Source organism: Phaseolus vulgaris, chromosome 2, assembly GCF_051622355.1.
Source record: "Phaseolus vulgaris cultivar YP4 chromosome 2, ASM5162235v1, whole genome shotgun sequence".
Classification (NCBI taxonomy): domain Eukaryota; kingdom Viridiplantae; phylum Streptophyta; class Magnoliopsida; order Fabales; family Fabaceae; genus Phaseolus; species Phaseolus vulgaris.
In genome coordinates this window covers 27,605,424-27,632,730 of record NC_143499.1, presented here as the reverse complement: position 1 = coordinate 27,632,730, position 27,307 = coordinate 27,605,424, and the positions used below count along the sequence as shown (strand labels likewise).

The following is a 27,307-nucleotide window of genomic DNA, read 5'->3' as shown; positions in this document are numbered from 1 at the left end:
GAACTATAAAAACTTTTATGTGGAGAACGTTGTCTGTTGCAGTTAGATGTATAGGAAAGATTGTTTTGAATGTAGCATCAAGCGAAATCGCTTATTTACTGTTGTCTGGAGCGAAGACAACACATTATAGATTTTGCATTTCTATTCTAATAAATGAAGAATCAACTTGCATTATACCTCAAGGAAGTCATCATGCTAGACTTTTGATTGAAACGAAATTGATTATTTGGGATGAAGCACCGATGATGAATCAAATGTGTTTTGAAGCCTTTGACAGAACTTTGAGAGATGTTATGAGAACAGTTAATGAAGGAAATAGTAAAAAACCTTTCAATGGAAGATTGTGGTTTTAGGAGGTGATTTCGGATAAATATTGCCAGTTGTAAAAAAAAGGATCAAGATATGATGTTGTGAAGTCAACAATCAACTCTTCTCATTTGTGGCTAAGTTGTCGAGTCTTAAAACTTTCTCAGAACATGAGATTAAACAATGCAAAATCTAATGTAAGTGCAGACAATATCAAAGAATTTGTTGATTGGATCCTCAATATTGGAAATGACAGAATTGGTTTGAATGAAAATGGTGAGTGTGTAGTGGAAATTCCACATGATCTATTGATTGAGGCGACAAAAACACCTTTGTTGTCATTGGTGAATTTTGTTTATCCTAACTTGTTGACTGACATGACGTGTCCTGGGTACTTCGAGGATGGAGCAATACTTTGTCCGATAACTGAGTCAGTAGAGCAAGTGAATGATTTTATTTTATCTTTGTTAAGTGCTAAAGAAATAACTTATCTAAGCTCAGATACACCTTGCCAATCATATGAAGATCGGGAAATTGAAGGTGAATGGTTTACGTTTGAGTTCTTAAATGAGATAAAATGTTCAAGGATACCAAATCATGACCTTCATTTGAAAATTGGTGTGCCTATTATGCTTTTGAGAAATATTGATCAAGCCAATGGTCTTTGTAATGGAACAAGGTTGCAAGTTATTGATTTGAAGAAAAATGTTATTTGTGCAACAATCCTAACAAGATCAAATATTGGTGATAAAATCTTCATATCAAGAATGAATTTGATCCCTTTATATGCAGGTATGCCATTCAAATTCCAGAGAAGACAATTTCCAGTAGGTTATTTTTTTGCAATGACAATCAATAGAAACTAATGTCAATCATTGACCAAAGTTGGTTTATATCTTCCATGTCTAGTTTTTACACATAGACAATTATATATAGATATTTCTAGAGTTAGAACGAAAGAAGATTACAAATTCTAATTCTTAATGAAGATGAAAATGTAACAAAAAAAAGAAAAAAAAATGTTATTTACAGCTAAATTTTAACAATATTTGAAAACAGTACAATTATACGATAAACCTTAGTTATTTATGTGCCATTTCCGTGCATAACACGGGTTAAAGACTTAGAGAAACACCAATCAATGCTAAACTTGTTTTTAAAATACCAGTTGAATCTCACAGTGAACAATTTTTAGTGGTAATTTAAAAAACGTGCACTCGTGAAAATCACCATAAGAACAATTTTATTTAGTGCTTTCACACATAATTATTATGTGACTCTTTCCGCTTCAGGTAAACAATTTGATAAAATATTTTTATTTATTAGTAACTTTTTTAATTTACCCCTTTAAATAAATTCTCCCACCCTAGTGTAAAATTATATAAACACATTGTACATAAAAGCAAAGTCTATACAAAGAAGACTCAAACTTAAAACCAAACAACACACTAAAAAAAAAACTAATAACAACCTAAAGTAGCAACCATTAAACTAATAACAAAAAAAATAAATTGAGGAAAAAATAAATAAATAAAAATTATGTTTCTTAATTATTTATTTATAAAAATTATATTTTTTCATGAACATAACTAAACTGTCGACGTTAAAGTCATTAATATTGGCGTGTTGAAACTAATTAATTTATTGACTTACATTTTCAAAACTTTGGAAAATTTAGTTATCAAATAAATTAAAATTAGATTTATTTATTACATAACCAAACCAAACATATCGAAACAAGTTCATTAACCAAAACCACTCTTTGTGTTTAATTTATTGAAATGGAACAAACTGAAGTGATGAAGGAAGAGATATGCATGTTCTTTTTGTTATCCATATGATGTCATGTGACCCATATTTAATATGTATGGAACAAAAAGTTGTTCGAAATGATGTGTGCAAAAGCTCCTTTATTTCTTACAACAAAAGAGAAATCAGTAAACACATGATGCAAAATTCAAATTTAAAATATACAGTGGCTTTTCAAATTTCAAATTTGTTAACCGTCTTTTGTTCTTTTTAATCGAGACAAACATGGCAATGAACTTATAACTTGTGAAGTCGGTTAAAAGAAAGTGATAATGTTGGTACGAAGTCACCGCTTGCACGAGCAATAATCCACTGACGTAGCCTCCACCCGTTACCATACTCCACAGCGGAATTGCCCAACCAACATTCCCCACACCTGCACGCGCGAATCACGTGAACTCTGTTAAGGTTCACGCTTCGCACACCTCACTGAAAGCAGCAGTATACCGACGCAATGGCACGAATGGTAAATATGAAGCAATAAAGGGGCAATGTTTTCAAATTCAAATTCAGTTGGTTTTTCTTCCCATTCCGAAACTATATACCGCGTTGCAAAGAAGCCAGGTAGCTAGAAAAAGCGAGAAAAGTGCGGTCTCTTACCGCACGCACTACCACTGTCTCACTCCCTTACGCACCCGCTATAATCTCAACGTATCTTGTTAGATACGTTTTCACGGATCTAACGAAGTTCTCGCCATGAATCGCCACCACGATCCCAATCCGTTTGAGGAGGAAGAAGTCAATCCTTTCTCGGTAATTTAATCTCCTCACTCTCTCTCTCTCCATGTCTATATTTAGTTGTTTACAAGATTTCTCAAACGGATCCAACAGTTTTTTCGCTCTAAATTTCTGTTCCACGGTGTTAGTATAAAACATACAGCTGCTTAGGTGACTTGTTGTTTGATCTGGATCTGTCGTTGATTTGCGTCGTTATGTTTTCGTTTCGATTTTTTGTTTGGCTGCGGACGCGGTTAACTGGAAAGAGTGTGTTCTGAATCCTAGCGTGTGTTCTGAATCTCACCGACATGAGAAATCGGTGCAGGACTTAGTGACTTAGTGTAGATGTCTGTGGAGGACTTGGATCTGGAATTTTGTAGGTTTGTGTTTCGGTTACGGTGTTTTCGGATATGCTTAAATGAGTGAATCCGCGAATTGGAAAATGTGCGATGAATGAAATGGTTATCCGATGCTGAGCTGTTAGTTGTAGTACTGTGTTTTTATTCTTTGCAATGGCTCAATATCTGGAACATCCGTAATTGGAAAGGGTGAGTTAATTATTGGAATTAGCCAATAAGTGGTACTCTGGTTTGAAATGATTGATGTTGCATATTCTCTTTTGTTTGCTCTGTTGTGCGCACAACTGAGTTGCTCAGGTTACTCCGCGTGCTAGTCTATTATTAGGACAAGCATAGTCTAGATGAAGTGTTGAGTTTGCTGAAGTCAAATGAAGAATTGTAGTTTGGTAGAATTTGTACATGCTTCATCTGCTGTGTTAAGCATATTTTTTGTGAACCGTGAAGTCCCTCGGACCAATGTATCATAGAAGAAAATTTGTCGTGGGCTTGTAGATGTACTATTCAAATTCCAGTTATCTGAAAAGAATATAAGTTTTTTTTTTTATAAAAAAAGAATATAAGTTTAATAACATCGTTATTGTGTATTTGTATATTAAAAAATATTGCTCTAAAGTGTGGTTGTGTGATAGATCTGGTGATTATTCATTTCATTTAGTTAGCAGGGTGCTATATGTTAGTTTGCTTTCACTTGCTACATTGCCTTAATGTAATGTTTATCGTTTACAACAGAATGTAACCGATGGCTTGATGTGGGCATGAGTTCAGAGTTAATTTAGCTGCATGTGTGTGTACACGAGATTTTTAACTAGTTGAAGACCTTGTAAATTCTGACGTGCTAACTTTAAAGTCTAATTTTAGAACACGTTTGTGAAATAACGTTGACATTATAATTGTCATCTCTTGTGCAGTTTTCTAGTTTTGAAAGACTTGACATTTGCTGCTTTATTGTTTGATTTAATTCACGGTGCGGGTTCTTTTTCATTCTATTGGTTCTTACAGAATGGTGCACGGAGTCCACCAGTAGCATCTGAACCACTGGGCTATGGTCAAAGACATGATGCTACAGTTGATATTCCTTTGGATACTACAAATGTAAATGGCATTGCTAATTCAGAGACTTTCTCTTAATACTGTAAGATTCTTTTTGGATGGGCTGATTTTATTCTCCATGATATTTTATAGGACTCGAAGAAAAAAGGTCAAGAGCTAGCAGCTTGGGAAGCAGATTTAAAACGGAGAGAGAAGGTAGATTTTACAATTAAGCATTATTTTTGTTGATATTAGTGGTATACCTATATTCTCTTAACTGATTGAATGTACAAGTCTTGCTCCTGCCACTGTTAATTTCAAGTTTACTTTTTGTTCATTTTGTGACCCTCTGAAAATGCATCTGTAGGAAATAAAAAAAAGAGAAGAGGCTGTTTCTAGAGGTGAATGACAAAACCCCACCATATTGGCCCTTCAATTGTCTATATTTATGCTGAGTCAATAACATAGTTTTCTTGTTTCAAAAATATGTTTATCAGCTGGTGTTCCTCTTGATGATAAGAATTGGCCTCCATTTTTCCCAATCATTCACCATGATATTGCCAATGAGATACCGGTTCATGCTCAGAGGCTGCAATATTTGGCCTTTGCAAGTTGGTTAGGTATGATTGTTTACATATTATCTATTTATTCATTACAAGAGTGGTGGATTACATGCATATTACTGGGAAATATAACTTACTCTAATGTGTCTTCTTTTATTTAGTATTTAGTAACTCCTTGTAGTTCTGTCAAATATAAGTGTTTTTCTCGTAATCAACTTTGGGCTATACTTAGATTATCTAATGACAGATAGTATAGAGTGAAAGAAAATTACCAACTTATTTAAACTCGAGATTATACTCTGGGAACACGATCTGTTTTTCTCTAATTTCCCTAATAAGTCGAGAATCCGACCTGTGAAACCCAACTTGTAATAGGCTGTCCATTCCTACATATTTGCAATTTTATGTGTTGATTGAAGCCATCTACAAATTTTGAATTCTTCCTGTAACCAGGATTTACAGGGTGCTATGAAATTGTGTAATCATGTAATTCTTCAATCTGAATCATGATTTTGACTACATTGAAAAATACTTTACTGTGAATTGGATATTTTGTAAATGATGGGAGGAAAATTTTCATTGCATAATGTGGGAAGTGAATGGGATGGTTAAGAAAAATAAATTAGTTCTTTACCACATCCCCCAAATTAGAGGGAAAAAAATAGCCATTGGAGGCCATGAACTCCATGATTTTTCATTTTATTCCTCTGTATTCTATTACTTTCCATCAGTCCAAACATATACTTAGTAGAAATAGAGGTGCTAGGTCAGTGTTTTGTATTGCGATCATCCAGAGCTTCATTAATAATTTTTTAAATTCATTCCTTGTTTATAGACACTTTTAACTTCATATAGACACAATTAACACAAACATCCCCTGTATGATTCCTTATTTTTTTTCCACGTCCTCCCCTCCTCCACTCCTTTATACTTATATGTATCTAATTATTTTTCTTCCATTTATTATGTGGTATCTTGGCAGGAATTGTTCTCTGCCTAGTTTTTAATGTAGTAGCTGTAACTGTCTGTTGGATCAGAGGCGGCGGTAAGCTCATTCTTCTAAACTTGGAATGGTTATAACTATCTAGTTTATTGATGTGATTTGGACCTTAATGCGAAGCTTACAATGTACAGGTGTTAAAATTTTTTTCCTTGCGGTGATATATGCTCTACTTGGTGTTCCCCTTTCGTATGTTCTTTGGTACAGACCTCTCTATCGTGCTATGAGGTAAGCTGTGTTGTTCCTTCTTAGTCCTTATCTTGACAAGCATATTAGCACCACCTAAGCACTAAACGGTTTAGGTGTAGTACAGTTGTTGTTAAAGGCAAAGAGAGACATCATAATTTAGTGTGTTTTTGTGAAAAATTGATTTCCCGGGATATAATTGCTTTGTTTTTAAAATCTGTCTCTGGATGCCGCTGGTATTAAAAAAGGGATTATTTCTCTCAAATAATCTGACTAGAATGAGCTGTTGATTGTGCGCAATGGTTCTTGATCATGATTATCTCTGATATGCAGGACGGATAGTGCACTGAAGTTTGGTTGGTTTTTCATGCTTTACTTGGTATGTTAATCTATATTACACTATACTTGCTTCACACTACCGATTTTGTGTCTTATTAATTCTTTTATTATTTTGGCTTGATGCAGCTTCATATTGCATTTTGCATATTTGCTGCAATCGCGCCTCCAGTTGTTTTTCATGGAAAATCATTGACGTAAGTCCTACAAATTGTATTACGCAGTTCACTTGAATTCATGAAGTTTTTTTTTTCTTTTATCTGGTTGCTATTGGGTGTGTGTACTTTTTGAATAAAGTATGGTTTAAAAGCCAAGTCACATGCCAAGGAGGGAAATTTTAAAAACTTGTGTTCCAAGACTTCACTGGTTTGTACTAGTCATAGACTCTTTCTTTGTATGATGGAGGAAGTTTGCTAAAATTGGATGTTTTGAAATCAAAAGTTTTTTTTCAGCTTATTTGGAAGAAATGCCCTTATACGGCTCATGAGTGTAATAGGATCTTGTAAGTTCTATGGAGGTTTGGACCACTTTTTCCATTATGTAGGCAAGCAATGGAACATCATAGTGTTTTTATATGTTTATTGGGATTTTGTAATATCATTCAAATTGAAGTGGGGAAGAAAAAACTGCTGGGCTCTAAAAAGGATCAAATTCTTCATAAATTTATCAAAAAGTTTTCTTCTGTCACCCTTTTCCTTAGTCGTATGTTTTAGTAATTGTATTAAAATTATACACGAATATATTTCTTTTTAGGTACATTTGAATTAATTCATTTAAAATTGCAGGGGCATCCTTGCTGCAATTGATGTCTTCTCAGACCATGTATTGGTTGGGGTAAGTTGTATTTTATGTACACATTTTGGCAACTATTTTTCTTGGTGGGTGAAATTGTTAGCTATGTTTTAGAATATCATAACTTAATATTAATGAGCCATGAGCATTTTATTTTCTAAGGTTGCAATTGATATATATGGTAAGTGTTTTGTTCAAATTATATTTTGTATAATGATTAGAAACATCTCTATTCATGCATTGCTCATTTCTTTTACCGAAAGGAATATTTGCTTACCAAATTTTAATATTAGGCATTTACATATGCGTAATATTAAGTAAATATACATGAAGGCTATTAAACTTCTCAAGTTGAATACGCCTTCTTCCCTTAGAATTATGATCTCGTGTACAATTTAATGGCACTAAGTGTCACGTGGAGTCGGAGAATATTGAAGTAATGAGGACCAGGATGTAAAATTTGCGGGAATTGGATATTTACTGAAATAGATTGAGTGCTGCTCAGCTTCAGTAAGACTTGGTAAAATCTGCGCTTGCTGTTGTATTATGTTTTCACACAACAGTTTAGATGCCGTGAACTATCAAAGGGCAGGTGGAAAAACATTTGGTCGCATTTATCAACTTGTTGAAGTAGCCGGAAAAATGAAAAATCCTATCCCTTTGATATTTTGAATGTCTGGTCTACAATGTAGGAAAAATCAAGTTTCTTATCCTTTTTCTCTGTGCTTGTTTGATGCAATCAATGTTTGTTTTGTAATCTTGCAGATTTTCTATTTGATTGGATTCGGTCTGTTTTGCTTGGAGGCTCTTCTAAGCTTATGGGTACTTCAGGTTAGGGACATCTTCACTGATTTGAATTCTTTTTCTTTTTTTCTATTCTTAAGAAATGGGCTAGATAATGGAAATCAAAATCTTCGGACTATTTTTTTGGAGAGTTAGTTGCTTTAGATGATGAACTAGTACCGTGGCACGTTGATTTTTACATGCATTTTAAATTTAATATTATATAATTTAAAATATATTCCTTTATATTATAATACATGTTTCATGCTCTCGTATTTTTCAAGCTAAGAATTAATCAAAATTTAGTAGTCTTAAATAACTTGCAACTAAATCATGTTCTCTTAAACTTAAACTTATTATTAGATTGAAAGTTTCTTCACATGTAGACTAAAACTTGTATTAATCCTATACTATGTAATACTTCACTCAAAACAAAATTGATGCAATATATATATATATATATATATATATATATATACACACACACACACACATACACATATTTTTTAAATTATTAAATTGTATTTTTAAATATATTAAATTGTGGACTATTTGATTACTATTTTATTCTTCAATTTTTATAAATTGATAAATAATTATAATTCAGAGGTTGCATTGATAAAATTTATTTATTTTTATAAAATTAATGATGTTGAAATAGTAAGTAAAATTACGTTAGTAATTTGCTCTCCATTTTTAATTTAAAACAGACGTTTGAATGTGAAATTTAATCAATAGTAAAGGTGATGTCACTTTCAAAATCAATGTTGTATACTCATCTTGCATTTTAATCAAACTTTACCTGAATTTTCTCAATGTATACAAGAAAGTTGAGGTCGAAGGATATTAAGAATGATGATAATAAAAGTGCCCTTTTACTGAAAAGGGACTAATATATCAGGAAAAAAACACATACATGATTTATGTTAGCAAATACATATTTTTTATATATTATTTATTTGTAAATTGTATGTAATACTTATCAATATCAATAGTGAGTTGCTGATTTCTGATGGTTCTTAACTCAAGAATCAATGTCAGTTATTATATTTGTAGGAGATATCAAGTATTGAAGAATATTGGTGATACAATCTAAATATTCTTAATCAATTACTTAAAGAAATTATGTTCACTTAATTTGATTAGTTTATGTATAAATATTTTCTCCTAAAAATGTAGATATTAATTTTTAAAATAAAATATATATATTTGAATATATAATCATTTTTAATAAAATGTTTTTATCGTCATTATTGTTATATTATCTATCCAAGAGTGACTGATTGTAGTGAAAGTGAACTATAACTTTATATATAACTTACTTTGAATGTCAAGAAATCAATCATCACAGAGAACCATTATTATTGGTTAGTCTCATGGCTGTGTTGTGTCTATAGACTCTCCATCAAATAGGGAGAAATATTGTCTTGAAATATTTATCTCAGTATGTAAACAACAATTATATTTTCCTATAAAGCTCAAATCTCTTACAAGGTAAAAATGAATGAAAGGTTACTAGGCAATTAAATTTTTTTTATTTTAGTGAAGAAATAGTTTGTAATTAATTTTTTTAGTGAAAGTATATAAATTAATTGTTTATTCATTTTTCTTCAACTTTTTTAGAGATATTAATTATATCAATTGAACTATCCTATTATAACTAAAGTTATTTATTCAATAATAAAATATAGATATGCTTTGAAAATGTTATATTATGCAGATATAAAATGTGTTTAAATAATTTCATTAATTTATAAAAAGTAGCGTGGGCATTTACTTTTGTTATTGCTAAATAAATGATAGATGACTGGAATGGCCTTGTTTAGTTTGGTTGGGGTGTGTGTGGCCTTGTTCAGTGTGACTTTGGGTGGTGGGTATGGGGGCTGTTGGTGAAAAGAGTATTAGTTATGATTTTAGTTCTATTCACTGGTTCAAAATTTTGATCTCCATGTTCTAAGATGAATTCATATTTTGTACTCGATTGAATACAAGAGCTATCAAAAGGATGGATTGAGGGAGTATAAATGTGTAGTTTGATTATCATGGTGTTCTAAAAGGAGAATTTAAGAACTCCTAATGAGGGGAAAATAACGAGATTTGGGGATATACTTAAAACCAAACTGGAATATAAAATGGTTAACCTCTGTTTGTTCATCTAGTCTGGTTTTGAAACATTGGGGGGGTTACAATTTTTATTTCTTTTAACTGCGATCTCTGGCTATAACTAGGGACTATGCCAACAATTAGCTAAAGACAGTAGTAACTTCTTTTTCTGCATATTTTTACTTCAGCTTCATTGACTTGCCCATGAAGTGTGTATAACATGGTTGTTTCCTTTTCGTTTGTGTGCAGAAAATATACATGTATTTCCGGGGGCATAAGTGAGACTGTTCTCAGGATTTTGATCCGACGGCTTTGATAGTGTCTGTCACTTCCCAGTGTGGCTTAGCATATTCTTTTTGTGTATCCTCTTATTTTTCTCATACAATATCTTCGTGTGTGATATTGGTCGTGTTCTTTGTAGTGACCGTACCAGGGTTTAGCTTGTACTATACTGTGTAATGTATTTCCCTCCAGTGAAAAAGAGAATTTAATTTCGATAGCTAGATATGTAGGGAATTTCCTGTGAAGTATTACCGTAGTTGTATTCCTGCACTTCTATCATTTCTTCCTCTGTCATCTCTTCATGCACTTCCATACTTTAGGTGAAAAATCTATTTTATCATCAATGTAATAAAAAAATATTCCCAAGTCCCTGCACTCCCCTAAGTTTTTTCGTTGAATGAGAGCAGTCGTGAACTCTTTTGTGGGAGAACTTGTGGAAAAAACCATCTTTGATGGTTTTGATGGCATGAACCAGGTAAAATGTTTTACAATATGAACCAATAGAGACAGTAAGCTACAAAGATAAAGAGAACAAAATTAATATGAATTTGACAGAAAATAGTCCAAGAAATGTGGAATAGATGTTTAATATAGCTTGAAAGGTAAATTTGTATTTTACATTATAGAATTCGGAAGTTATGTTAATACTTATAAAAATTAGCTTCTGAGTCCTATAATTTAAGAGTTATTTTTAAATTTAAAAAATATTCTTTGAATTATAAAATTTTAAAAGTTGAATTTATATTTTTAATTGTAAAATTTTCTGTATAACATACATCTGCCTTTTCGAATTCTACATTTGAAATTAAAAAAATTCTAATCAAATTTTATAATTCAGAATTCAACTTCAAAATTTTAGAATTTGAAAGCTATTATAACTTTTTCTAAGAAATTATTTCTGAATTCAGAAAGTGACTTAATTATAAAATCAGAATGCATATATACAAGTGTTAAGTATTCAATAATTATGGAGTGTTTTTGGACTCAATAATTATGGGGTGCAGACAAAATTAAGGAGTTGCAGAAAGAAATTTCACAAGCGCCATGAAAATGATAGCCCTCCATTAAAAAGGAAAAAGCACTCACATATTACGAATTGTCCGTTATTAATGGTTTCTATAGCTGTAAGATTACTGAAGTGATCGCAGTATCTGTTTTCACTTTCGTACCACTAATGGTGTGTTTGGGTATAACATGGCTAGCAATACACAGCAAGTAGTTGGATTCTTATCAGCATGCTTATATACCTTCCTATTGCTAGCTATAAACTGTTACATGTTTATTAAAACCTTCACTTGTCTGCTCTTTAAATTCATCCATGTTTTGTTCGACAAATGTTTTTTGTTACTAAAATTATTGTTTTAGTTTTTACCATTATAGTAGGGTGAGTATTACCGTGATCAAATTCTATTTAGAATTTTGTTTCTCAATATTTAATTATAAATCCATTTCATGTTGTTCATTTTACAAATTATTTTTATGCAAACTACCATAATAAAATAGTCTGTACCGGTAAAAACTGAATAAGCAAGAAAGCTGGGGATTTCTTTTTGCACCTTATAATTTCAATTTGTTCCTTTATAAATATTAAAATTTCTATTTTGTTTTTCTAGTTATGAAAAAATTCACAAACCCAAAATAAAACTTTTAGATTATACCATCTAAAAGTTATTTGTTCATAAAAAAAATTCTGCACTGTATAATTTGAGAGTTTTTGAGATTATTTGTAAAAGATATTGTATATTACTATTTGATTTTTATGATTTTCTATTGTATATTATTTGTAAGTTTCATTTATTCAGATCACCTAGGAAGATTATTTGTAAATATCTTTTTTCTTTTAACAATGACGAAAATTGCCTTTATTTTTTTTCACATAGACCTTTATTAATACTAACAAAAAAAAACAGACATTGAAGTGCATATAAATATTTACAGAAAAAGAAAACAAACATATAAACAATTTACACTAAATAGAGATTCAGATACTTCAAAATTAAAAAAGAAATTCTCAACTCAAATTTCGTTAAAATGACATTTCCGTTTTACTTCAAACTATACACTGTTGTTATCACCTTGAAAACGATGATGTTGTCGATTAATAAACACTTATTTAGATATTCAACATTTAATATTCTCCCTGGGAAAGTCCAAACATATTATTTGTAGCTAATGCTCCTGAATGTTACTTCTCCTACCAAACATTGCATACTATATATACACTGTTATGCTCAAACCATTTTCTTGTGGTAGAAGACGACAATGGTTTTGTGTACGTAGATCAGTGTAAAATGTTTTTTAAATCTGTGACGTACTTCTGAACTTCGAATCATTCTAAACCTTGCACTGTAAACAATTCAAAAGTAAAAGTTGAGCACAAACTCTTAAATTTTAATTAGATGCAAGTACAGCGACAAAAAAAGGTTTCCCAAGTCTTTATAAAATATATAATATTTTTGCTCTTGGGTAAACCAAATTGACTTCCATCGGAATGTCGTAAAAGGACCAAAGCATGCAAGCTTCAGCGTCCGTGTGCAAATGACCAAGATCCCTTCTTAAAGTTTTTAAAGTCAAAGGGATATATATATATATATATATATATATATATATATATATATATATATATATATATATATATATATATATATATATATATATATATATATACACTAACTGGTTCTACACATTAGTAAAACTTTTTTGCTAAAGTCTTTTTTTTAAATCATACATGGACTATCAAGATATTTAATAATATATATTAATTAAAGATTGAAATATTTAATAGTATATAATTGAATGTAACCGATTTTGTAAGGTTGAATTAGACTTAAAATTCATAGATTAAAATTTGTACAATAATTAAAGATAAAAATCTCTAAAAAAAAATCTCATTTTATAAGTTAATTTTATAAGGTTTAGTTAAATTTAGAGTCTATCTCTTTATATGATATTAGAGTCTAATAAAAATAAAATCTTGTCCTATGGTGAATTTTAGTCTTTTGATTTAATTAATGTGTCTGATCTATTAAGCTTCTCTCAACAATTGTTAGAATTAGTTAAAAATATCAAAATACTAGTGAAGATTGATTTTTAGAATATCGATCACATCCTCGAAACTTCTACCCTACAAGAAAATCATCAAATAGAAACCAATTTTTAGAAATCAAAGTAATTAGTTACAATAGTAACTACATTACAGACCATTTTAGAAACTAAAAAAAATTGGTTTTTAAATTAGTTTCTATTATGGTTAAATAGTTTCTAAATTAATATCTAATTAGCTACAAGGTTTTAACTACTAATTATTTAATTTCTAAATTTGGTAGCAAAAATCTTAGTTGCTAATTAAATATCACTTTAGATATCATTTAACAATAATAGAAACTAATTTAGAAACCCAAAATTTATTTAGTCCCTAAAATATTCTCTAATTTAGTCACTAAAACAATTATTTTTTTTTTCTCTAAAATTAATTTTTATTTCATGATTTTCTTGTAGCGTCATTATATTGATTTCTACAAGGATAATTAGGACTCTAAACTATTTGCTATTCTAACTTGAATTAAACTGTAGTATTAATTCTACACGTTAAATGCCCACAAAAAATTAATTATATAATCTCATTCTTTTAATTATTATTTTTTATCTAACTACCTACCATCTTATTGATATAACAGTTACTTATGTTTTCTTCTTGTTAACTCATCAATTAATTTCTTCTGCTGGTCAACTTCTTTTTTTGACTCATTTTCAAGAGTAAGTAATTCAACGTGTTGGAGATAGAGAATTGAAAGAAATGTAAAATCGATCAAGCACATACTTAAATAAATAAATAAATTAATTAATTAAAAATTTAATACATGCTTAATTAAAAGTACTTAAATTTGTAACTTTCTTAAAACTTAATTAAACAAGTGATTGATAGTAAGTAATTCACCTCTGTGATATATAGAATGGCCACGAGGTAGCAGAACCATGAGAAACACACATCACACATATTACTGATATGTGTTAGCAGAATATTGATTTGAGCATGTGGTTCTTAAAATGGCTATCAAGTTAAATTTCACCTTTTTTTTGGTTTCGTGCATATCATATGCTTTGTTACCACACCACCTAACCACATCTTATAGTGAGATTGTTGAAAGGAAGAAATGTGGTCCTCCTCCAAGTTTTAACAGCAAGGCTTCACAATTCATGCATACTTGTTTTGCTAATCTAAAATAAGAAAGGGAAAAAGGTACATTTGCAAACACACACACACTCCAAGGACTAGTAGAGACCAAGAGACCAAGATAGAATTGGATGGCATACTCTCCTCTTGAAATCTACTTCATTCTACACCTCTGATCCCTCATCTCCAAACAGCCACTAAACTCATGCCACTTGTCATATCAAATATCCAAGCTGCATCAGCCACTCAGCTCAAACCAGCCTTCCATCTTTCTTAAATTTATTCATTCATGTATGTCATAATCTCATCAAATTCTCCATTTTTTAATAACTCAAAATAAAGCAAAAAAATCTGGTGTTGCTTATTGGAAAATATAGAAAGACAACTATATCCTTTTGTTGCTGATTGTTTTGATTGAGCATTAGCTTTTATATCATTCAGAATTACTTCAAAGCTTGTCCAAGACAAGGGGTAGTCACAGAAACTCAAACAGGAAGATACCTTTTTTTTTGTTTTCCTGCTTAACTGCCTTTTGTTTTGGTTTTAGTTCCACCTCATATTTTATATGTGTTCCAAACTTCTTCTTGGAATGTAACTTCCTTAATAACCCTTGAACAAAGGCCACTTCAACATCTCTTCCCTGAAAATTCTCTAGAGGGAGAGAGAATGGCAGCTTGCACTGTGTACTCAACACAATCTCTGAGCACAAATTGCTCCATCTCAACCCCATCAAAAACACAATTCAGTTTTCACCAAAAGCAGGTAGTATTCTACACCACAGGCAGAAGGAACAGCAAGAGGGGCAGCAACAGTGGCAGAAGCTATGTGATAACATGTGCAGCAAGTGACCAACAGACAGTGGTGATAGGTCTGGCAGCTGACTCAGGGTGTGGAAAGAGTACCTTCATGAGGAGGCTGACCAGTGTGTTTGGAGGAGCAGCAGAACCACCAAAGGGTGGGAACCCTGATTCCAACACTCTCATCAGTGACACCACCACAGTCATATGCTTGGATGATTACCACTCATTGGATAGAACTGGCAGAAAGGAGAAGGGAGTCACTGCCCTTGACCCAAGAGCCAACGATTTTGATCTCATGTATGAGCAAGTTAAAGCAATCAAGGATGGAATTTCTGTTGAAAAGCCAATCTACAACCATGTCACTGGTCTCTTGGATCCCCCTGAACTCATTAAACCTCCCAAAATCTTAGTCATTGAAGGTTTGCACCCAATGTAAGTATATATACTCATCTCACTTTCTCATTGTTGAGTAAGGTCATCATAGGAGTATTTCACTAAACTAATGTTTCTTTTACTTAGTTTTTCAGGAAACTTCAGTCACTAACAATTTAAGTTTTATTAGTCTTGAATTGAAACCTGATTAATGGTTAATTAATTGTATTGCTTGGTGAATCTTCAGAAGCAGGGTAGAGGGGGTGTTTGAAATTCTCTAACTTTTTTCTTTTGTAATTCAAAGGGGTTGTGAAGTGTGGAATTAAATGTGACACGAGTCGTTAAGCTGATATACCTTATCTATCTTTCTTTGATTGTATGGCTGAGGAATTTGCTACTGACTTTCCAATCTTCCCATGTACATGGTGGGCCAACATGGATCCACTGTTGCTCTTTTTTGATACTACTCATTGTTTATCTTTTTCTGATACTATTCACTATTACTCTAATCTTCTTCACTTTGATACTCTCATAGTTCTGAACTAGGCTTATCAAATATTAGATGATTTTTTCATAGTTTTTTTTTTTATTTCTATTCTCTTTCTTCATGACATGGTACATTTTTCACTTTTTCTTTTTTATCTTTCTTCTTTTTACCCGTTTCACACTCAAAGAGTGTGAAAAAAAACCATAATTATATATTTGAAGTTTACATAAAAAAGGGAAATAAAATAATCGATTAACACATGACATTACGTACTGAACCTTTCCGCTAATATGGCTAAGTTTCTTAATCATTTTAATAAACAATCTTCTCTGCGTTTTCTCTTTCATCTTTTATAACGGCTTGCACATGTTTCTCTCCCTAGTCATATAATATTTTATTATATACCTTTTTCCCATGTAGATGATAATCTTCTTATACTTTTCATCAGTTTTTCTTCTTCTTCTTATTTATCTGTTTTGCAGGAAAGGTTATAAGAGCATATATATATATATATATATATATAAATATAACTCTTAGTAGTGCATGCTGGTGATCATGTTTCTCAAATCTAATAAAAACAAACAGTGTTGTCTTTGAAACAAGTTGAATAAACCACTAATTGTCTTGCATTTTATCAGTTTATTTGATTGTGAGTATGATACTCCTCCTTGCATGCAGGTTTGATTCCCGTGTCAGAGACCTCTTGGACTTTAGCATCTACCTAGACATTAGCAATGAGGTGAAATTCGCTTGGAAAATTCAGGTAATTAAACACATAATATGATTCAATAGGTTTTATATTCTTTCCATTACTATGAACTAACCATTATTTTGCAAATGTTTTTAGAGAGACATGGCAGAGCGTGGACATAGTCTTGAAAGCATCAAGGCTAGCATTGAAGCAAGAAAGCCTGATTTTGAAGCATACATTGGTAATAAATTAAGATTCCAACTCATGGATATATAAAAGCTCATCACAAACAATAATAACACAAACTTCTTTTTTTCATACTCAATAATTGTGTTAATGTTTGTTATTGATGGTGATGTATAAGTTAACCTCTACACTTGTTGTTCACAGATCCACAAAAGCAATATGCAGATGCTGTGATAGAAGTGTTGCCAACTCAACTTATTCCAGATGACAATGAGGGTAAGATTTTAAGAGTGAGGTTGATACAGAAAGAGGGAGTTAAGAACTTCAGTCCAGTCTACTTGTTTGATGATGGCTCTACCATTTCATGGATACCATGTGGAAGGAAGCTTACATGCTCCTACCCTGGCATCAAATTCTCCTATGGACCAGACACTTACTACGGAAATGAGGTATGTTCCAACCAATACTATCCATATATTTCTTTGGCTTGAAACCCCTTTTGGTACACATTCAAAGAGTTATATACAATTTTGCTTTTGAACTTTTAGAGTTTTTTCTAATTGAAAATGAAATTTTATCTTAATAAAGCTTCAATTCTAATTCCAAAACTGTTTAAAAAGAATGACTTCTATGAGCTAGTTTAATTAAACAGTACATATACCATAAGATTGTCAAATCTGTCTTAAGTAAGTGCTTACAATTTGAACAAAGTCCACTAGATAATGGAACATAACTTGTTTTTGTTTCCATTTGTGTGCAACAGGTGTCAATTGTAGAAATGGATGGACAATTTGACAGATTAGATGAACTAATATATGTTGAGAGTCACCTAAGCAACCTCTCTACCAAGTTCTATGGAGAGGTTACTCAGCAGATGTTGAAGCATGCTGATTTCCCCGGCAGCAACAATGGGACAGGTCTCTTCCAAACCATAGTTGGTTTGAAGATAAGAGATCTATATGAACAGATAATAGCCAGCAGGGCTGAGACTCCAGTAGCTGCAAAAGCTTAGGAACTGAACCTGCCATATATACACATATTGAGCAAGGCAGCCATTGAGTTCCAAAAGTCTTTTTCTTCTTCATGCTTTCCACAATTCCACTGTATTTCATCTTATTTTGTCTTCTGTTAGGCTGTTCTGCATGATGATAATGAAAACACTATATGTATCTATGTATGTACTTATCCGAGAAGAAAAAAGGAGGCTGAGATTAATTCAGTTGTGTTGATACAATATATTCGCTGGCATTATGACATATATAATAACCATGAATTTTTTTTCTTATGATTTGTGTGTGTGGCTTGAATAAAGAGGAATGAGTTATCTATATATACCAGGAAAAAAAATGTCCCCTCTTTCAATGAATAACATCAACCTCAAGTTCTAATACATCAAATAGAAATTAGGATAATTCATAAGTAATTGCGAACCTCACTTAAGTCAGTTTGATAAGCTTTAGTTAAACTTAAAGTCCACTTTTAAATATATTATCAGAGTCATCTAAACTTTATCATAAGTAGAGTTTATTGACATTATCATACCACTCGCTATTGAGCCGCTATCGAATCACTCGAATTTGGAGGATTTTGGCGTGAGCGAGTTATAAGGTTGAGTTCACTTCTTAACAAGTTCCATGATTCTAAAACTTGTGTATCTATGGTAAACTTTTAAGTTTGTGAGATGATCAACTTTAAGATCAAGTTAATACTTTTTTTTTCTTAAAAATTGCCTTAAGAACAACTCGACTTAGGCAAATAGAAGTTGTGACAAGCTTAAAAAATTTGAAGTCAGATACAAGAGAAAGATTCTGATTCAAATCATCCAAAAGAAATACACAATATACACTTTCACTACAAGAAAATCATGAAATAGAAATCAATTTTTAGAAACCAAAATAATTAGTTGCAATAGTGATTAAGTTGAAGACAATTTTAGGGACTAAAAAAAATTTGGTTTCTAAATTAGTTTCTATTATTGTGAAATAGTTTCTAAATTGGTATCTAATTAGCAACTAAGGTTTTTGCTACCAAATTTAGAATCTAAATAATTGGTAGTTAAAACATTGGTTGCTAATTAGATACCAATTTAGAAACTATTTCACAATAATAGAAACTAATTTAAAAACCAATTTTTTTTAGTTTCTAAAATGCTAAAAATTGGTTTTTATTTCGTGATTTTTTTTTTAGTGTTTGTTCTTTGGTAGTACAATGAAATAACACAATTCTTTACTTAAATCCCAAACCAATACAAATATTATGTTGATACTTTGTTAAAAATAGTTATAATATGTAAAGATATCTATGGAATGAGAAATTTGTACCAGAAATTTGAAATACATTTACCTATTTTTTTATTTTATTTAAAATTGTTTAAATTTTTAAATATTTTATTTGATAAAATAATTTAATAATTTTAAAATTTTCAGATTGAATGGAGTATTTCAATTGTCACCAAATATAAAAACTACTATTTGAACTGTAAATATGGACAAAAATTTAAAAAACTAAATACGACAAAGTTTCAACTAAAAACATTTACACTAAAAAAAATTATTAAATAAAAACCAATTTTAGAGAAAAAAATAATTAGTTGCTATAGAACCTAAATTAGATATCATTTTAGAAACTAAATTGGTTTCTAAATTAGTTTCTATTATTAATAAATAGTTTCTAAATTGGTATCTAATTAGCTATCAAGGTTTTAATTATCAACTATTTAGATTCTAAATTTGGTAGCAAAAATCTTTGTAGCTAATTAGATACCAATTTATAAACTATTTATCACTAATAGAAACTAATTTAGAAACCAATGATTTTTTTAGTCTTTAAAATAATATCTAGTTTAGTCACTTTTTCTCTCTAAAATTAGTTTCTATTTAATTATTTTCTTGTAGTGTTAGTGTTGATATTTTTCTCGGCAAATGTATCGAATCAACTGTAATATAGTACTCTTTAAAGTACGAATGTTGAACCCACAGAGAACAATTCTAATTAAGATGTTATGTTGTAAAACTCATTAAGTATAGAAAATAATTTTAAGACTTTGTTCATAACCAAATTAAAGATTTCACAAATAACTCGGAGAGTTAGGGTTTGATTCAACCAAAACCAAAACTAACTTATCAAATATAGAGAAAGATACTTGGGATTGAATTGCGTCTATCTCAATCATCTGTATTTTGAATAATACAATATATAATACTCAAAACTACTTATTCTTAATGCTTATTAATTTAAAAAGTCATTCACCTTGATTCCTGACATATGAAATTCATAAGATAATTTTTCAAATACTGATTCCTCAGATATCTAACAAATCATCCAGCTTTATGAACATAATTATGATGCAATTAATAACCTGAAATTTATTCCTAGCATTACAAGTTATAAGTATTTTCGTCTATTTCAGATCCTTAAAGGTACTTTCCAGTTAAATTTAAGGATCAAAATCAAGACTCTATTGATTAGACAAAATCAAGCAATAAGCATAAAACGAAAATACCAAGATAATATTATATAATATATCACCAAAAATACATTTGATCAAGGTAAATTACATTCAATCCCAAGTTAGAAAGAACTTAGCCACTCATGACAGCTCCTTCAATCTTCATTCTTGATCTGGATTGCATAAGAAGGGTTGATCTGAGCAAGTTCTTCTCCTAAGAACAGAGGTTTCTTCTCTTTCTCTCACTAATCTCTCTCTATATAAAAACCCAATCTTTTTCCACCGCTTCCTTTAGAGTTGTGTTTCAAAATTTATATAATGAACTTTAGCTCAAGCTAGCCAATTTAGCTTAAGCTAGATCTTTCGGTGCATTTTTAGCTTGAGCTAGCAATTATAGCCTGAGCTAGATTAGTACTGCACCTTTAATCAAATCTGAACAGTTTTAGCTTGAGCTAAATCCTCTAGCTTGAGCTAAATATTCTGGTGATCCAATTAAGTTTTTGCTTTCTTTCTTTTAATGCTTCATATTCATCTGCAATTTACATAAAAATTGAGATTAAATTTCTTCATTTATTTCTTGGTTCAAAATACATAATCAGATTCAATAATTCTCAGATTAGGGTAATTTTCTTACATTAAACAACAATTAAGTTTCAAAGTGTTCAATTTTCTCAATCATAAAAACTACACATTGACACTTATCAATTAGTCCATGTTTACTAAAAATATTACCTCTCAGACATTAGTTGAGGAAAATCTAACAAACATTGAAAGATAAATAGTGTTATGATGTATATTGACGGATAAATAATCTCAACAAGAAAATAATTCATATTAATGTAAATTAATTTTTTTTTACCTATACATTACTGTAAAAATATCTTTAGACAATGATTTTTAAAGGCTTTAGATGACAATTTTAGACTTGTAGTCTATGCACATATCGTCTATAGTTTTTAATTATATACGATCACACAATCATAGTCTATTAGATCATTATAGACGATACTTATGTACAGAACCGTCACATATAGCGTAGGTGATCCTAAAATGTTTTCTTCAATCTTGTTCTTATTTTTCTTGTTTTTGTTATTGTTGATAACCTAACAATTGGTATTGTATGTGGGACGAAGAAAAGAAAGTCAAGAAGATAAAAAAATAACCACCAATTTTGATGTCGAGAAATTTTCGAGAGTGACTTTCGGGTTGCAGAAACTCAAGATGGTGAACAAAGATAGATTGTGGTAAATGAACAGATATTGTAGAGGATCTCAAGAGCTTCAGCGGTGACGCACAACAACAACGACAAGGAGAACACAAGCAATAATTTCGGATTTGGGAACTCACTCGTTTAACACTGAAAATGGAGAAAACCCCATCAAGAAAACACAAAAAGTATGATAAACAACATAAAAAACAATAAGGAAGACAAATTACAAGGAATAAGAGAAATGACAACAAGGACAACTCATAGAGAAGACAACAATGGAAGCAACAGAGGAAAAAGTGCGAAGATGGAAAGATTTGGAGTGAAAAAAAAGAAGCTTATAAATGACGGTTATGACCTAATAACCGTAGTTTATATGGTAGACACATGTATAAGCGATAATTGCCTAAAAAACCATAGTCTATAGTGGTCATTATAGGTGATAGTTGTCCACAAAACCGTAATTTATATGTTATGTTTTCAAATAGACATGGTTAACTAAAAAATAATCATTATTATTGATAAAATATGATACTTGTATCGACTAAAAAATAATTTTATCTATATTTATCGAGAGATAACTTTGATTTATATTTTGATTTACATTAGTTGAAATACTTGCATTAACTAAAAGTAACATATATTACTATTAGTTGGAAAAAAAATATTATTGATGTTTAAAAACAATAGATTTTATATTTTTCATTATTCTAAAATATATTATTGATAATTAAAAAATATTAGCTAATATCAATTGAAAAGAATAATGTTAGTCCATGTCAGAAATAAACACTACACTACAAGAAAATCATGAAATAGAAACCAATTTTATAGACAAAAAATAATTAGTTGCTATAGTGACTAAATTATCGATCATTTTAGAAACTAAACAATATTTTGGTTTCTAAATTAGTTTCTATTATTGTTAAATAGTTTCTAAATTGGTATTTAATTAGCTACCAAGGTTTTAACTACCAATTATTTAGATTTTAAATTTGGTAGCAAAAACCTAGGTAGTTAATTAGATACCAATTTAGAAACCATTTAACAATAATAGAAACTAATTTAGAAACCAAAATTTTTTTTAGTCTCTAAAATTATATCTAATTTAGTCGCTATAACAACTAATTATTTTTTGTGTTTAAAATTTGTTCATATTTCATGATTTTCTTGTAGTGCTACATCATTCTTTATTTTAGGCAACCCTTAACTAGGCCACCCTTATATGACCGTTGTCTAAACATAGAAAAAATAGCGGTTTTAAGTGTTTATACCACATTTTTTAAGAGGTATCTTTAGAATGTGTGGACTAAATAATAAAATCATGGTCTAAAATTGGCCACAAATATAGCCTAAAAGTGAAAAATGCAACATTTTTATAATTGCAGCTTATAAATCATTATATACAACATTTTTTGGGTCATGGATGTTTAAGCCACCGTTTTGTGGCATAACCTTTTAAAATAAACACATTGAAAAAATATGTCTAAAATAATAAAAAAGTGGTTTTAATTGTGGGTGTTTTAAACCATATTTAATTAAAGTTATCTTTAATATAGGAAATCATTATTAAAACATGGTTACTTTATTCAATTTTTTGAAATTATGGATATTTTAAATATTTAATTAATCTATTGGCAAAATTTAATAAACTAAAAAATATACTTTTGGATTTCAAATATACAATATGTTTTTCTTTGTTTTCATCCTCCAACACATACTCAAATATAAAATTTAAATTTAAATTATTTTTTTTAGTAAGAGCAAAAATGTATTCGTGTTTAAGAGATAATTTGGTTAAAGGATATCAATTTAGATATTATTATTATTTTGCTTGGAGTTAGGATTTGAACCTTATATCAGTTAGAAAGTAAATTCAAATTATTATTATTATTAACAATATTAATAATGATAATGTTAATATTAATATTAATGATAATAAAAATAAAATTGATAATAATGTTAATATTACTAATATTATTATTATTATCATTAATAATATTAATACTAACAATAACAATATTATTAATAATAAAAAAAAGTAATAATAATAATATAATAATATTAATCACAATGTAATAACAAAATTTATCTAGTATAATGTTTATACATGTATTATGTTTATTTATAGTACTGAGTTTGATTCCTTTTAGGGTTTAGGTTTTTAGGCCATAGTTTTATTGGTGTTATCTAAAGTGATCTTTGTTGTAGTGAAAAATATTTTCAATAACAAAAAAAATACAATAATGACAAATTTTAACCTAAAAAAATACCCATTAAATTAATAAAATAAAAAATTATGTCAAACCCATGACATTTTGTATAAATTTTTCAAAAAATCTGTAACAATTTCATTAAATATTCACACCTTATGTTACTTGCACAATTTTAAAGTAGGTTTAGTTGTTCTGGAAGTTGATGGGTTCGTAATAAGACCAACAAGAAAGTAAATTGTATAAGGATTTCACATTTTACACCCTTACGAGGAGGTAAAATGATAAAGTTGTTCTTAAAATATACATTTTAGTTGTAAATTTTTGAATGTATTTGTGCTTCTTGAGTGTACATTCTAGAATGTGTAATCTAGAATGTATTACACTTTATATTGAAATTTTGGAATGTACACTCTGAATTTGATAAGATATTCTAGAATGTGTAATTTGAAATGTATTTTCAGATCTCTCGAGTGTATATTCCCAAATGTATTATTATATTTTGGATTGTGCATTTTAGAATGTATGTTCCCGATCTAAAAATACATTTAAGAATGTGTAATCTAGAATGTATTATTACAACACATTTTTAGAATATCATATGTCACACTTTTGTATCAATGAAATTACACTTACCTCCTATGTTGTAAATGGTTGAACGAAGTCTCCCCCAACCAATTCATCTTTAGATGCCACTAACTTCATTATGTTGGACTCATCTATATCAGATAACTTATCAACTTCGTTCGATATTTTGCTCCACCGTTGAGGTTAAATACAAATACGTATTCCAGAACATAAAATCTGGAGTACATTTTATGTTCCAAAATGCATATTTTGTATTCCAGATTCTACGTTTTGGAATAGAATCCAAGATACAAATATTTATTATGGAACGTAAAATTCGAAATACATATATGCATTCCAGATTCTACATTCCAAAATAAATGTTTTATGTTCTAGATTCTATGTTTTGGAATGTACAAAACCAACTTCTACCATTGTAGGATGTATAATTTGGAAGGTAATCAAATTGTACATTATGGAACTCAAATTGCAAAAAATAAACACACTCACTAAAACTACTGCAACAATCACCCTTCCACTAAATTAGCACCATCGCCAGCCATCACCAGTTGCCAGGTCAACCAACAAGAATGAAACATATAAATGCTCCAAACCAATGCATTGTCACCCACATTGAACATTTATTTTCAAAAGAACAAATGGGTCACATAAAATTATATGGGGATACAACTTGAAATTTATAGGGTGCAAAATTAGAAACCCTAATTCAAATAATCTTGTCTGCCTAATTATCAAAAGACAAAATGACTATTAACAAAAACAAAATAGAACTGTATAATAGGGTTTGCATGACCTCCTTTAAATTTCATATCTAGTTTGGATCAAGATTTGCACATGACAAAAAGAAATGTCAATCCAATAATTAAACACCAAACCTTTTATGCATTGAAGCATGTGAGAGAGAATTAAGTATAATTTTGATTATTAAATTTATTAAAATAAACTAAAGATGTTAAAAGATATATTGAAGTTAAAATCATGATAACTTGTAAACTTGTGAAATTAATATAATTTCATATTTATCAAACTAAACAAAAAATATTTGTGATTATAATTTCAATATAACTTGTAAATTTTTAACTTTTTTTATTGGATAGTATTTTGGTTATTGGTAAATTAAACATCACTCATATGCTAACACTTAACACTTTAGCAATGTAATTTGATCCTTAGACTCATAGGGGTTTGATCGATTATTGAGCACTTAGTATAATAATATGTTAAGTTGGGAGTTCTTCTTTTGCATGTTGAATTCAATGTTATTCCTTTACATGTTGAATAGAAAATCCATTCTTTGAATTAGTTTAAAAAAAATGCAAGTAGATTTATTGGTGGTATTTTGTAAGAAATAATGTTGTGTTGGAGTAAAAAATTTGTTTAGAGTTAAAGTGTGTTAAATTTTTTGAAACTATCTTAGTTCTGATATAGAAAGTTGTTACTCAATACCTTCTAATACTCCTACTCAGTGAAATTAGGATCATTTAAGTAAAAATATAGTATGAGTTGCTCATTTGAGTGTTTGTTGAGCTACTCTCACTCACCAAAATCATAATCACCTAAGTGAAGAGATTGTCTAAATTGGTCAAGTAAGTAATCATTTGATATTATCACTTAGTGAAATGTGAAATTATAGTGCTTAAGCGAAAGTAATGTCACTTGCTCAAGGAAAGAAAATAAATACTTTTAATTTTAAATGTATATTGATTTAATTGAATGAACAATGGTGCTATATATAAATATATAAAAAAAATATTAAATTTTTAATTATCTATCATCTTATTTCAAGTAAATTATGTGGTACATGAAATGTAGTTGAGAATGGTACATTTATGTAAAATGTATGGAATTGATGTTACAAATCTAGGACGACATTTGAATCATTGTTCAAATATGTGAATTATGTATTGAGATATATGATAGATATCTCTAAGTTTATTGATGATTTAAGTAATATAAACCACATAACAAGATGGTATGAAATTGAATGAAAGTTTATTGCATATCTGACAAACTATGGATTTTGGATGTTGAATGCATTAAAATTATCATATACCCATAAAATTAAATTACAAAATGCTTATACAAAAAATACATTTTTTTTGAAAGACAACACTAGATATTTCAACCTATATATTCTTTATTATATGGATCCATGTGTAATATGTTGTTTATATTTATGCGTATATTTTTTTGACGATGGATTAAGTTAAATTATGAATTTTATTTATAAGATAAAATGAAATAAAATTGTTATATTATAATAATTTTTTAAATAACTTATTCTTGTATTTATTGTTCCTGTTATAACATTATATACCTAACTACATGTGCATGTGGTTGCACTACAATCATGTATGAAAGTTACTAGAGGATTACTTTATATTATTTTTTTAAGAAGCATGTATATAAATATATTAGTTTGTATAATTATTCATGCAATTAAACTATTTCTCCACTGAATATTAAATTATTGAAAAATTTAGAAATAACAATTAATGAGAAGGTTAAGTTATGAGTTTTTTTATCTTATAATTTTTATTTGTTTTTATCTCTTGAAAATTATAAATTATCACTTGAAATTCTTATATGTTATTAAATAACAATTTATATTTTTCGGAAAAATCACATAACTATTTTAAAGTGTTATAATATAAGGTTCACAAAAGTCATCCAAACAAACTTTTAACATAAGAAAGTGAATGTTATTAATTTATCTTAAAAATAAATATCAAGGGCATAATTTAATTTTTTTTTAAAAGAATGTAAATCAAAGAAAAGTGTGACATAGGGACTAAAACTAATATTCACACATTTTATAAAAATTAAAAAATTAAATTTTAAATTAGACAAAAATAAAAATAAACAAAGAAAAGCAT

At 29.5% G+C, this 27,307-nt stretch overlaps 3 protein-coding genes across 3 annotated transcripts; all 3 read left to right on the top strand.

The window, feature by feature from the left end:
* Positions 1-476: 476 nt before the first annotated feature.
* On the top strand, positions 477-1,388 carry LOC137809305 (uncharacterized). The gene is made up of 2 exons (XM_068610435.1): positions 477-1,098; positions 1,366-1,388. Exons 1-2 carry the CDS (start codon positions 477-479, stop codon positions 1,386-1,388), a joined length of 645 nt encoding a protein of 214 aa, XP_068466536.1.
* A 966-nt stretch (positions 1,389-2,354) lies between these two features.
* SCAMP5 (SCAMP family protein) lies at positions 2,355-10,631 on the top strand. Its single transcript, XM_068612832.2, has 12 exons — positions 2,355-2,868; positions 4,191-4,283; positions 4,374-4,436; positions 4,588-4,621; positions 4,718-4,840; positions 5,766-5,828; positions 5,918-6,011; positions 6,303-6,348; positions 6,435-6,502; positions 7,091-7,139; positions 7,863-7,928; positions 10,233-10,631. Exons 1-12 carry the CDS (start codon positions 2,812-2,814, stop codon positions 10,263-10,265), a joined length of 789 nt encoding a protein of 262 aa, XP_068468933.1. The 5' UTR covers positions 2,355-2,811; the 3' UTR covers positions 10,266-10,631.
* Positions 10,632-15,070: 4,439 nt separating this feature from the next.
* On the top strand, positions 15,071-18,260 carry PRK (phosphoribulokinase). Its single transcript, XM_068612831.2, has 5 exons — positions 15,071-15,671; positions 16,777-16,861; positions 16,946-17,030; positions 17,180-17,424; positions 17,739-18,260. The coding sequence occupies exons 1-5, from the start codon at positions 15,106-15,108 to the stop codon at positions 17,985-17,987; spliced, it is 1,230 nt and encodes a 409-aa protein (XP_068468932.1). The 5' UTR covers positions 15,071-15,105; the 3' UTR covers positions 17,988-18,260.
* Positions 18,261-27,307: the final 9,047 nt, after the last annotated feature.

Bases quoted from the DNA above. Each gene is read 5' to 3' on its own strand.
- LOC137809305 (XM_068610435.1), top strand. From the start codon at position 477: ATGAGATTAAACAATGCAAAATCTAATGTAAGTGCAGACAATATCAAA. The intron at 1,099-1,365 runs GTATGCCATTCA...ATTTGAAAACAG, and splicing joins TTTGATCCCTTTATATGCAG to TACAATTATACGATAAACCT.
- PRK (XM_068612831.2), top strand. From the start codon at position 15,106: ATGGCAGCTTGCACTGTGTACTCAACACAATCTCTGAGCACAAATTGC. The intron at 15,672-16,776 runs GTAAGTATATAT...CCTTGCATGCAG, and splicing joins ATTGAAGGTTTGCACCCAAT to GTTTGATTCCCGTGTCAGAG. The intron at 17,031-17,179 runs GTAATAAATTAA...TGTTGTTCACAG, and splicing joins TGATTTTGAAGCATACATTG to ATCCACAAAAGCAATATGCA.
- SCAMP5 (XM_068612832.2), top strand. From the start codon at position 2,812: ATGAATCGCCACCACGATCCCAATCCGTTTGAGGAGGAAGAAGTCAAT. The intron at 4,622-4,717 runs GTGAATGACAAA...TATGTTTATCAG, and splicing joins AGAAGAGGCTGTTTCTAGAG to CTGGTGTTCCTCTTGATGAT. The intron at 6,349-6,434 runs GTATGTTAATCT...GGCTTGATGCAG, and splicing joins GGTTTTTCATGCTTTACTTG to CTTCATATTGCATTTTGCAT.